Source organism: Vipera berus (assembly GCF_964194415.1).
Source record: "Vipera berus genome assembly, chromosome: 15".
Classification (NCBI taxonomy): domain Eukaryota; kingdom Metazoa; phylum Chordata; class Lepidosauria; order Squamata; family Viperidae; genus Vipera; species Vipera berus.
The window spans coordinates 9,657,126-9,669,835 of NC_138218.1; the positions used below are offsets into that span (position 1 = coordinate 9,657,126).

The 12,710-nt window shown below is 47.5% G+C and overlaps 2 protein-coding genes across 2 annotated transcripts in view; both read left to right on the forward strand.

The window, feature by feature from the left end:
* The window catches only part of ADAMTS13 (ADAM metallopeptidase with thrombospondin type 1 motif 13), a gene marked incomplete at its 5' end in the record, with an annotated part of 23,754 nt that extends 17,774 nt beyond the window's left edge, over window positions 1–5,980 (forward strand). Inside the window, 9 exons of the mRNA XM_081339498.1 lie at window positions 71–173; window positions 397–526; window positions 1,176–1,355; window positions 2,081–2,285; window positions 2,987–3,343; window positions 3,977–4,199; window positions 4,544–4,720; window positions 4,920–5,104; window positions 5,568–5,980. Coding sequence (XP_081195624.1) covers window positions 71–173; window positions 397–526; window positions 1,176–1,355; window positions 2,081–2,285; window positions 2,987–3,343; window positions 3,977–4,199; window positions 4,544–4,720; window positions 4,920–5,104; window positions 5,568–5,714 — 1,707 coding nt within the window. The 3' untranslated portion in view covers window positions 5,715–5,980. The remainder of the gene's footprint in view (window positions 1–70; window positions 174–396; window positions 527–1,175; window positions 1,356–2,080; window positions 2,286–2,986; window positions 3,344–3,976; window positions 4,200–4,543; window positions 4,721–4,919; window positions 5,105–5,567) is intronic.
* A 1,067-nt stretch (window positions 5,981–7,047) lies between these two features.
* CACFD1 (calcium channel flower domain containing 1) lies at window positions 7,048–12,399 on the forward strand (the record flags this gene model as incomplete). Its single annotated transcript, XM_081340073.1, has 5 exons — window positions 7,048–7,165; window positions 9,372–9,444; window positions 10,650–10,775; window positions 11,733–11,840; window positions 12,208–12,399. The coding sequence occupies 5 exons, from the start codon at window positions 7,048–7,050 to the stop codon at window positions 12,302–12,304; spliced, it is 522 nt and encodes a 173-aa protein (XP_081196199.1). The 3' UTR covers window positions 12,305–12,399.
* Window positions 12,400–12,710: the final 311 nt, after the last annotated feature.

The window sequence follows — 12,710 nt, forward strand, 5'->3', positions numbered from 1 at the left end:
CAATAAAACCTGCTTCTTTCCACCAATCTCCTTGTGATGCCGTTGTGCTTTATGCTGCCTCCTGAAGCAGGGATTGAAGCCCGATGGTCTGGAAGACCAAGAACGGATCGGAAATCGCTCTGTCTATGTCTGGAGTCCTTTGGCCGGAAAGTGTCCGGTCTCCTGCGGGGGAGGTGAGGATATATATATATTTTTTCTGGATTCCTTGACCATCGATCCGTTTGCTGTATCTCGTTCAGCCCTGCTGCTCATGTATCCTTTCTTTCTTGGGATGAGGGGGTCTTTTGCATGTTGATATGTCCTTCCTGCATTGGTCCCACCGCCCCAAGGGAGAAATTTGAAGAACGTAGCCAGTTGGGTCTCCTGGTTAAAGCACCCAGTTGCTCCTTTCCACAGGACGGACGTGGCTGAGTTACGTCTGCTTGGTTTTCGACACGAAAGAGGAAGCTGAGGAGAACCGCTGTAACCAGACCCAGAAGCCAGCCAGCCGTCTACAAGTCTGCAACCCGGAGCCATGCCCGCCGAGGTGAGGGCTCTGCGGACTTTCCCCACTTATAAGGACAGTCCTCCAGTTACGACTGTAATGGAACCTGCCTGCCACGGTCGTAAGCTGTGACAGTTGTAAATCAGATCTCCCACGTGATCAACTGGATTTGCGATTATTTTTTTTTTACAGCCGGGGCCGTTAAGTAGAATAATAATTTCGAACACACACACACACACACACACACACAAACACACACACACACACCGACGTTGCAACGGTCACAATTACGCTATAATTATTTTGTGTAATTGTGACAGTTGCAGCGTCCGTTTGTGTGTGTGTGTGTGATGGTCATCTATGACCTTCCGGGTTGGTTTCCAAAAAGAACATTCCATAAGAAATATAGATTTTCTTAACGACAATGTGATTCAGTTAACCACTGCAAGGGATTCACCGTGGGGGAAAAGTCCGTAAAATCAGGCACCTCTCAATGAACAACTTCCTCGTTTAGCATCGGAACGTCTAGATCCCCGATCGCCCTAAGTCGGGGACCACCTGTGCTTCATCCTTCCCGGCCTGGACCTCGAGTCTTGGAAAGTGGCCCCTGAACAGCGGCCGAAATGGGAATATTTGGCAGCGTGCGTCCCCCTTTCCTCAACCCGCTCCTGTCCTTCTCCTTTCCACTCAGGTGGTTTTACAAGCAAGGTGCGTGTAGTGTTACATGCGGCGAAGGCGTTATGCGCAAGGCCTTGTACTGTGCGCGAAAGACCGAGGAGGAAGAGGAAGACCTATTGCCAGACACGGCCTGTGGGGCCTCCCCGCGCCCCAGAGAACTGGAAGCGTGCCACCTGCAGCCTTGCCCCCCCAGGTGACCGGCTTTGTGCTTGTACGTTGGGAAGCTTGCAAGCCCATCTTCCGTTCTCTTGGCCATCAGAGTGGTGAGAAGGAGCGTGCCCAAAGAATGCGCTACCAGCACAAAAAAAACAACAACATCCAGGCAATTTTGACCCAAGATGGTTTGAATTTTCTTGCAATTTTTTTTTTGCAAGCCCAGCAGTACTTTTTCCTGGATGAAAATTTGCAAGTTGGGGGTGGGGAAGGGTTTAGATAGAGGGTGAATCCAAAGTTATCCGGATTCAGGAATCTGTCTGGTGTTTTGCCCACTTTGTCTGGCACTGGGAGAATCAGATGTCCGCCACGGGGGCCTTTTAGATATGGCAACTTTCATCATTCCGAGGAAGGGAAGGGAGGATTAAGAGAGAGAAAAAATATGGAAGACCGCAAGAGGAAGAGAAAGATGAATCATAGATGGAAGGGGGAAGGAAAGAGAGAGAGAGATGAAGGAAGGAAGGAAAGAAGGATTAAGAGGAAAAATTGAAGACTGAAAGAGGAATAGAGAATCATAGAGTGATGGAAGGAGGAAAGGATTAAGAGAAAAAAGACAGAAGCCTGAAAGAAAGAGAATAGAGAATTACAGAAGGAAGGGAACGAAGGAAGGATGAAGAGAGAGAATGGAAGGATAGATAATAGACAGACAAGGGCCACTGACTTGCCTGCCCCTGCATCACGGCTATCTTCTCTCCCTACCCACAGCTGGAGAGTGACCGACCGTGGACCCTGCTCCTCTTCGTGTGGGCTCGGAGTGGCCACCCAATCCGTGGCTTGCGTGCGGCTTTCCGGAGGCCGAGAGGTGGAAGTGGCCGAGGGCCAGTGTTCGGAAGCGGAGAAGCCCCTCTCCGTCGTGCCCTGCCTTCTCCGCGTCTGTCCTTACGAATGGGGCTTCACCAAATGGACGGAGGTAGTAGCCGGGATACAGACAAACAAAGAAGCCGCATTCCAGCTTAATGTGATGGTTTAGTTTAGTCAGAGATAATCCTTGGTTCCTAAAGCGCCCTGACTTACAGACTTCTCCACTGGGATTTATTCTACTTTAGTATATCGTCCGAAGGGACGCGGTGGCTCAGTGGGTTAGGACGCTGAGCTTGTCGATCAGAAGGTCGGCAGTTTGGTGGGTCGAATCCCGAGTGCCGCATAACAGAGTGAGCACCTGTTACTCGTCCCAGCTTCTGCCAACCTAGCAGTTCGAAAGCACGTAAAAACGCAAGTAGAAAAATAGGGACCACTCCGGTGGGAAGGGAACAGCGTTCCGTGCGCCTTTGGCGTCTAGTCATGCCGGCCACATGACCACGGAGACGTCCTCGGACAAGCGCTGGCTCTTCGGCTTTGAAACGGAGATGAGCACCGGCCCCTAGAGTCGGAAACGACTAGCACGCATGTGCGGGGGAACCTTTACCTTTACCTAGTATATCGAAAGCTAAACAGCTAACCTGGTTAATATTTACATTTTCCAAGCTGAGAATTTTTTTTTTAAAAAACTATTTGGAAAAAGGCATTAGTAGAGCCAAGAAAACAGCATAGAATTAGTCCTCAACTTATAACGGGTGAGTGACTGGTCGTAAGCTGAGGAATGACAGTGACCTCGAGCTTCTCTCTTTCCAGTGCTCTGTCTCTTGTGGAACCGGCATCCAGAAGCGACAGGATTTCTGCATCAACCCGCAAACCGAAACACGGGTGAACCCTCTCCTGTGCATGCATGTTCCTAAGCCCATGATGGTCAGAACATGCTCCGTCACGCCCTGCTTCGAGGTGACCACGGTGAAGGCAGACCTTCGGCCTGATGTCCCCACGGCCACCCAGCCTCCAAGGGCGGAGCTTCTGACCACTGCCGAGGTTACTCTTCCTCTCAAAGGACCGCAGGACCAGGGCCTGGACCTTCCATGGTCCAAAGGAGAAGATCTTCAGAAGAAAGAAGCCAAGGCTAAACCTTGGGGAGAAACCTCAGAGAAACCCAGTTACGTAGCATTGCCGGTCATTAAGAGGGCTTTAATCAGGGGCAGGATTGGTCCTGGGCAGACAGGACTAGCTTTGGTGGAAAGTCCAGCAAAATGCAACCTAGCTCAGCGCCACTGAGGTCAACAAGGAAGGTCCACCACACGTAGAGCTACATCAAGTCAGTCCTGATGTGGGATCGTAGTTTGACGAGAGGATGTTAGCGACAGGACAGTTTCAGGAAATCCATGGAAAACCACTGTCTTCTTATTGCCAAGAAGTCAACGTCAACTCAACGGCAAAGTGGTCAAGAGGCAAGCCTCAGCAAGGGAAAAAAGAGTCAAGGGAATTTATATGCCCCTTATTTTTTTTCAGATTTTTAGGGTCACCTAAATCCAAAATTTACAGGTTTGGGGTTTGTGTGTTTTTGTTTTTTTGCTCCTTTGCAGAAATTTAGCTGCTGATGAGTTGGTGGAGATAAATCAAGATCTCTGCAGAAACTACTAAAATATAAGATGAGGGCAAAGCCCACTCCCTCTAGCACTGATGACGTTACCTAGCCGGGCCACGAAACGTCTGCGAGAAAGCCACCCAGCTCAGAGAGCACCCAGGACCCCACACTTCAACCCTTACGTTCCACCCCATGATTCAATTTCCAAGGTGTGTGACTCACCTGTTCCCAATCTCCGTGTCTCCTCCTCCTCCTCCTCCTCCTCCTCTGCCTTCTTTCATCCAGGCATCTGCGGAAGGCAGTGGCTGAGTCCCAGTGGATTGATCAACATGACGGGTGTGCAAGCCAGGATCTGCACGGTCGCCATAGGCCGGCCTTTAGGAGAGACCCTCACAATCCAGGTGTTGCAGAGTTCCTTGAACTGCAGCGCAGGTGAGGATTTTGCAGGCTGGAGCTGATCACCACACAGGAAGCTTCAAATTCGTTTTCTCCACCTCTTTTCTCCTTCGCCTCCCTTGCTGAAGAAAGGACAGGATTCGCACTCAGCTTCCAGGTCTTCCGCTTACCGATTTGCATTTTATTTATTTATACATCAAATTTAGAGCCTGCCCACCTCTCTCCCACAGCCACTCTTGTCTAATCCGGGCCAGCCAATAGGGCCAGGGGTTAGTTGCACACGGGTGTGCGTGCGAAGTTGCGGTGCTCATTTTTTTTTTAACCTACTTTAGTTCTCCATCCTTATTTTTTTGTTTTATTGTTGTTTTGTTTTGATCCAGGAGAAATATTACTGTTTTCAACCCGGACAATGTGGCGGATGGCTTGTAAGAAAGTGAAGCTCTCGATGGTCAACACCCAAACCAACACCCTGATAGTGAGGCAACGTCGGCTGTTGTCGGGCAGTGGCGTTGTGCTGCGCTACACCAGCAGATTGGCAGAGAAGAAACACCACCGAGGTGTGTAATCAGTGCGACGGAAATTGCCTCCCGAGGTTGTGGGCGCTTCATCGCTGGAGGTTTTCAAGAAGAGACTGGACATCCGTTTGTCTGGAACGTTGTAGGGTTCCCTGATTGAGCAAGGGGTTGGACTAGAAGACCTCCAAGGTCCCTTCCGACTCTGTTATTCTGTGTTCTGTGTTTTTGTCTCCCTCTGCAGCCTGCGATAGGCAGCTGTTCGGTCCCCGGGGGCTCATCCTGAATCCAGGACCGTCAGGGGATGGGGAACAACAAATGGCTTGCAGGATATTTATCGACGTGGCACCCCACCTGCGCATTGCCGTCCATGCGGTGTACGTGGAATTCCAAACAGCAGGCAACGAAACACACTCCGGTTATGTCTCGGTAAGCATGGACTGGGGTACGGACACATTAGACCGTAGAATCACTAGGCTGGAAGGGAACCTGAAGGTCTTCTAGTCCAACCCCTGATCAAGGCCAGAGACTTTATATCATTCCAGACAAATGGCTGTCCCATCTCGTCTTAAAAATCTTTAAAAAAAAACAACCCACAAACCAGTCAAGTGACTGGGGGACATGCAAACGGCTCTCGAGGTGAGCCAGCCACCAAGTGGTCCAAAACACGATCGCGTGATCGTGTCGTGTATGTGTGCGTGTGGCTGTTGCAATTTCAAAAAAGTGGGGGGGGGGGTGTCAGTAACTATGGGGAAATCCATCGCGACGGTTGTAAGCCGAGAATTACAAAAGAGGTTGTAAGTCCAGGACTTACCGAAAAAGACCGTAAGCCGAGGACTTGCAAAAAGCCGTCGACGGAGGCAGACTGAGCGAGCATCCTTCCCTTTCCCAGATTCGAGACGTTGAATCCTTGAGGACTACCGTCTTCCATGGGAACCGTCTTTTCTACTGGGAATCTATGGGCAGCCGAGCCGAGATCGAATTCAACCAAGCCCTGGCCAATGTCAGCTTCCGGGCGGAGTACTGGTCCATCAAATAGATTGATGTGGAAAAACGTCGCAAAGGAGGAAATAACAGAACAGTCGAAAGGGACCTTGGAGGTCTTCTAGTCCAACCCCCTGCTTAAGTTGGGCAGGTTGGCCCAGAAGGTGCCTTCCCATTATACATCTTTTGGGGTGTTTTTTTTTGCAAAAAGCGATTTGTCTTCTCTGGGTGTTTCTATCAACCTACACAAAGCTGGACTTGGTGCCTCTGAAAAAGTGAGCTGCCTTTTAATAAAACATCTTGCGTAGTTGGGAGGAAAAACAACAACCCTGCTTCTAAATTCTGTCTAGCTACCATTGGCGAACACAGTTCTCCTGACTTTTATCGTGGTTTAATCTCAACTCATCTCAAAAGGGACAGTTGATGTTTGCGGGAAACATGTCACTTGGTTTCGTCTCCTCTACTCAGGAATTCCTGTTTGTTTAGGATTTGAGGGATCACGGATACTCGGGACAAGGGGGTAAATAATTGTGTGAATGCAGCTAGTAAGTACCAACGTAAGAGAATATTTGTAGCTCAGAGTTGAACTGTGGGGGGTCCTTGCTGCTTTCTCAGCTTGATTTTCAGTGCTAGCATTGAGGATGTTCCCTAGTTGGGTCACGAAATGTCTGCAAGAAAACAACCCAGCTCAGAGAGTACCAAGGACCCCACAGTTTATGGGGTGTGTTTTTTACACTCTTCTTATCTTTGGGGCAGGGAGAGTAAAAGAGCTTTCCGCACTTTTACACAAGAATTCTGGATTTCCCAGAGAGATCTGGAGGTAGCATAAATCAGCTTTCACTAAATCTGTAAGTCGTGAACTGCCAGTGCCAGCGCTTTTTCCTTCCAGAGCTGACTTAATTGAATATTATTATTATTATTATTATTATTTTAAAGTGGATATATTATTATGGGTCTGTGCCATCAGGTGCCTGGCCAACTAACTTCAGATGGAAAAAGGTGTGGCGTGTGTAGAAAGTCACAAAACAAGCAAGGAAGGGCGAGCTTTTATCGGAGCATCTGTGCATCTGTTGGTCCATTTCAGCTGGGATGGGGGCAGCATCGCCTTCTCTGGCCAGGTCACTCTTCACATCTGGGGCTCAGCCCAGTTTTTTCCCTGCCCTCCTTCTGCCGTGGGGAGGGGACCCAGCATGCACTGCAACAGGGAGCCATGTGTGGGGAAGCCTCAGCTGCTGGAAAGGGGGCAGGGCTGCTTGCTGGCTTTCCATTGTCCGCCAGCCAGCCGGTGGGCAGCACCCCTGGCTGGGCACCAGGGATGCACTGAGGACTAGCAGCGTGGCCAGTCCATCTCGCAGGGGGAGGGAGGAGGAGGAAGAGGAGGAGGCAGGATGAATCCCCAGGAGGAGCAGCCCGAAGCTGACGGGGCACCCGCTGCCACCCAGGATGATGGGATGACTTGGTGGTACAGATGGTTGTGCAGGCTGGCTGGCATCTTAGGAGCCATCTGTGAGTATTCTCTCTTGGGACCCCCCCCCAAAAAACCCCAAACAGGTCCTGCTGGGACTTTGCTTTGTGTGTGTGTGTTTGTGTAAAACGATCTGTTTTGCACAACCAAACAGCCTGCATTCCTTTGGTCTCCACCTCCTAAACATTGATTTACTTCTTGATGGAAACACCTAAATTGCTGGCTGTGCTTTTCCCAAAGGTGCGTAAACGGCTTGTGCGTTTGTGTGTGTGTGTGTGTGTGTGTGTGTATAATGATCTCTTTTGCCCAGCCGAAGGCACGCATCCCGTCCCTCTCCGCCCTTAAATGTTGATTCCCGATTACCTAATGGATGAAAATGCTTTGTGCTTTTGTCAAAAGTTGTGCGAAGGGATGGTGTGTTTGTCTGTGCGCTCGCCAGCACATGGAAGGATCCGTTTTGCACAAATCCAAATCTGTACATTGCTCCCCTGTTTCTCACCCACCCACCCCTAAATATTGATTACCTCTCGATGGAAACGGCAATACTGCTGGCTGTGTTTCAGCCAACATTGTGTGAAGGGTCTCTGTTCCCATCCAAGCATCTCTGGACATTTTGAAACTTGAGTTGTGGGCACTCTTTCCCTTCAAGGCTGCCTCCTCTGCCGCCCCTTCCCTCTGTCTCTCTAGTGCAGGACTACCTGTATTTTGAGGTAGGCTGCCCCTGGCTAAGGAGGTTCCATTGACCCTATCAAGACGGTTTTTAATTCGTCTTTCTAACTTGCCAATTCTGACTGCTGTCGACAGTCTCTCCAGCCGCTGAGTTGGAGGACAATGCCCATCGGTCATCTGTTTGGGGATGATGGGAGGGGTCACCCAATGCCCCTCGAAGGGGTCACAGGTCGGGACAAAGCCCTTGCCAAACTTTCTGTTGAGCCCGTCCTCTTATTTTCTTCACCACATTCAGCCTATGGAAATGTCAGCGCAGCTAGTCATCGTTTGCATTGTTGATATTTCCTGGAATATGTGACCGGAATCACAATTTAGACCCACAACATACACAGCTGGACTTTGTCCCCTGCATTCGAGATTGTCCCGTTGTGCAAACCGATTGGGCCCCTCCTCATTTTCAGGTTCAGAGTCCAGTTTGCAAAGAGCAGCTCAAGACACGCCTTGCAAGGTTTGCTTTTCAACTTGGGAGATGTGTAGGCTTCCACTCCCAGAATTCCTCAGCCGGCTGGGGAATTCTGGGAGCTGAAGTCCAACATCTCCAAGTTGCCCTGGTTAAAAAACACGGATCTGAATGTTGCTGGAAGTTAAACAGGACAATGCTAAGCTTTTTTCCTACCTGTCTTGAGAGACAGAGGGCCAAAAAAATGTCCAAATTTCATTTTTACCTGTTTTTGGAGACCCCATATGAGCTTTAATTTTTATTATTATTATTATTAATAATAATAATTATTATTATTATTTTGAAAAGGGAGACATGTTAATTGTCAACTTGGCCACTGTCTCAGCCTGTCTTCTGAGCAAGGCTCAGACGCCTTGAAAAATATCGGGATTAAGTTACTTGGTGAGCTACGCTAAAATGGAACGGATGCTCTGTTCAACGGAGATCGTGTTGCAAAGATAATGGAATACAATCATCAGCTGGGTAGCAGCCCTGCCTGGTTACTCTGTCTGTAGGGACAATTTTAAAAAAAGGGACATTTTTTTATCAAATGGCAGCCTCTAGTCGAGCAGATCTCACGGGCTAAGTCAGATGGGGTAAGTACTTGGATGGGACACCATCAGGAAATCCCAGCCGTTTGTAGGCAAGATAGGAAAGTTGGAGAAAAAAAAGCCCTCAATTAATTTCATGGCATTGTGGGGTCCTTGGTGCTCTCTGAGCTTGGTGGTTTTCTTGCAGACGTTTCATGACCCAACTAGGTAACGTCATCAGTGCTGGGTAATGACCAAGGATGATCATCAATGCACTGATGTTACTTAGTTTGGTAATGAAATGTCTGCAAAAAAAACCCCCCGCCCATGGATTCATTTAACAACCATATTCAGTAACTTAAGAACTGCAGTGATTCATTTAAAAACTGTGGCAAGAAAGATTGAAAAAACGGGGCAAAACTCATTGAATAATTATCTTGCTTAGCAGTGGAAATTTTGGGTTGAATTGTGATCATAAGTGGAGGACTATCTGTAACTCCTATGTGATTTTCCTTGTCCTCAACTTCTTCTTCATTTCTTTTTATTCAGCTTGTGCTTTTGCCGGTCTCTGGATGTGCCTGACTATTTACCCCCTCAACATAGCGGCCGGAATCTGGATGATGTAAGGATAAAATCAATTTTCCAGGTCGAATCTGGGACTGGATTCACCCACTCTTACTGTCTGAATATGTTCCTGTCAACAGCCTCAAAGCAAGGGCTAGGAAAGTTACGCCTATTGGATAAAGATTTTTTTGCAGGGGGTGGGTGGAAATTCAGAATTTTGTTATTCTGTATGCTGTGACCGCAGGGAGAATCTTAATATGTGGAAAACTGGAAAGACACCTCAATTTCTACAAGGGAGGAACGGATTGGAAAAATTTGGAATTGGCGAAGATGGTAAAATTTTAATTAGGGGAAAGAAACGCAGCCAGTTGGTTGGCTATCACTTCTGGATTTCTGCTCGAAAGAAATACAGATGAAAGCTGGGTTTGGATTTTTCAGGATCAAAGACTTTGTTGTTACGGAAGTGGCTAGCGCTTACTATTCTTACCTACTAAGTCAAAAGTTGAGATTATATAACTTTTAAGTATGCAATTTGCAGCACCACCCTGACTTCCAAAAAATTGGAAGTCTCCCTGTTTTATTTTTATTTTCCCTTTTTTCCTCAACCGATTTTCCCCGCAGTCTTGATTTTCATTTGTATTTTAGATGGATATATATATATATATATATATATATATATATATATATATATATGTGTGTGTGTGTGTGTGTGTGTGTGTGTGTGTGTGTGTGTGTGTGTCATATGTTAACTCTTAGATTACCTTGCTAGGCCCCAAACATGGGGCAAATCTTTATTTCCTGTTTTCAGCCTTATCTCAAAGGCCATCGAACAGGCTGTAGTCACACCGGACAGTTCATATATTTGTGTAAATTACTAACAAAGAATTAAGGGAGACTGAAATGCATTTCTAACTCTTTTTTAAAAAGAGGAACAAACAGCCACATGCTTCTCCCAGAAGAAGGAAGCTAAAGCCACCAGCCTGATGATGACGGATGGGATTCCGTCGAAACGTCGCCCCTACACCTTTAGTTCTACGCGGGGAAAAACCCGAATAACCAAAGATCCATATATATATATATATATATATATATATATGTGTGTGTGTGTGTGTGTGTGTGTGTGTATGTATATATATACACACATACACATACACATACACATCATGCTGGCTAGAATGGGTGGGTTTTTTTTTCCCCAAGAGGGAAGATGCGGGAGGTTAGATGAGAATTGCTCTTCACTGAATCCAATTTCTTATTCCTAAGGTTGAACGCCTTCATTCTCATTTTATGTGAAGCTCCGTTCTGTTGCCAGTTCGTCGAATTTGCAAATGTTGTCTCGGCCAGGGTAGACAAGCTTCGCCCATGGCAGAAGGCAGTTTTCTATTGTGGGTGAGTGTTATCTTTGTGTTATCCTCGGGCCTTAGAAAAGAAACTCACTTTCGAAGGTTTAAACTGTACAATGAATGGTTGAGGGAACTAGGAATGTCTAGTCTAACGAAGAGAAGGACCAAGGGTCAATTGATAGCAGTCTTCCAATATTTGGGGGGCTGCCACAAAGAAGAGGAGGCGGTCAACCCATCCTCCAAAGCACACGAAGGCAGGACAAGAAGTAATGGATGGAAACTAATGCAGGAGAGAAGCAACCTAGAATTAAGGAGGAATTTCCTAACAGTGAGAACAATTAATCAGTGGAGCAGCTTGCCATTAGAAGTTGTGGGTGCTCCATCACTGGAGGCTTTTAAGAAGAGACTGGACAGCCATTTGTCTGGAATGGTATACGGTCTCTTGCTTGAGCAGGGGGCTGGACTAGAAGACCTCCAAGGTCCCTTCCAGCTGTATTCTATTCTAATCTTTGAGCCACCTATCTGCGTGTAGGTTTTCAAGAAAAGATGGGACAACTATTTGTCTGAGATGACACAAAGTCTCTGGCCTTGAGCAGGGGTTGGACTAGAAGACCTCTAAGGTCCCTTCCTGCCCGGTGTTTCTGTGTTTGTATGACTAGTCTCAGATGACTTGCAATGACCGAGCATTTCAGCCTGGCCATAGTCACGCCTCTTTTGCCCAGAGAAACCTTGAACCGATTCCTGTTATTTCCAAAAAAAAAACCCCTTGGGAGAATGGTTTTCCTAACTAGAAGTACCCTTGACGAGTAAAATAATTCCATTTGTTTAGCAAACGTTCAGATTTGGGGATTTGCTGAAGAAGTGCACGATTCGCAAGCGGTTGGCTTAACTACAATAACCAACGTGATCATAGCTGTACTTTTCTGTCTCCCTTCCCTGTTAAATCTCTTTCCTGGCTAAATCGTGGGTTGTTGTTTTTTTTTTCCCCTCTCCTCCTTTCCAGGATGGCCGTATTCCCGGTTATTCTAAGCCTGACTTTGACCACCTTGCTCGGCAACGCCATCGCCTTTGCCACGGGCGTGCTCTATGGGCTGTCTGCGCTGGGTAAAAAGTAAGAGGTTTGTTTTTTTCTCCCTCCCCTTGGGGACATTAAAATGATCAGCGTTTGCAGTGCTGTTGTGACTTCGGTCACCAAATAAGTGGTCATTAAGCCAAAGATTACCTGCCACTTAGAACAGAATAGAGCTGTTCTGAGGGACCTCGGAGGTCTTCTAGTCCAGCCCCCTGCTCAAGCAGGAGAACCTGTGCTTGTGCGGGTTTGGCCCCATATTTCTTTTTCCCCCTTCACAAGATCATTACCAATCACAGATGCCGTTAAAGTCTGGAGGCTTCCCCACTCCTGTGAGCATCTGATTGTGTTCTGCATGCACCAGCAGTTGTACGGATTGGTTTCTCGACACCTCCGTTGTGTTTCACAGGGGAGATGCCATTGCGTACGCCAGGATGCAACAAATTCAACAAAAGCCAGCCGGCGGCGATGGGATGACGGGAAACGTGCAGGCGCAGTTGGTGTGACGCTTTCACAACTGGACACTTCAGCACCGAAGTCCCCCTGGTGTACTTTTGAAATGCTTCCAAAAATAATTCCGGGATTAAGAGACTTTTTTTAAAAACAACAACAACAACGCCCTGAATTTCTGCATCACTGTGAATCTTGATATGCTGCAGTTTTTAAGGATTTTTTTAAAAAAGGGCTGTGCTTTCTCTTCCCCGACACCTCCCAGCCCTGCTTAACATCTCAGGTTGAAGTGGAAGCAAGTCAGGCGAAATGAAGAAAAATCTTCCCAGCAAGGGGAATTTTCTTCGGCTGTTTTCCGAAAAGATGGTAACCTTTCAGTTTGCATCTCACATTTTGAAGAGTGGGCAGAAAACATATCTTCCCCTTCCCCTGCTCTTAAAAAGCTCTGCTTCTTTCCCACGT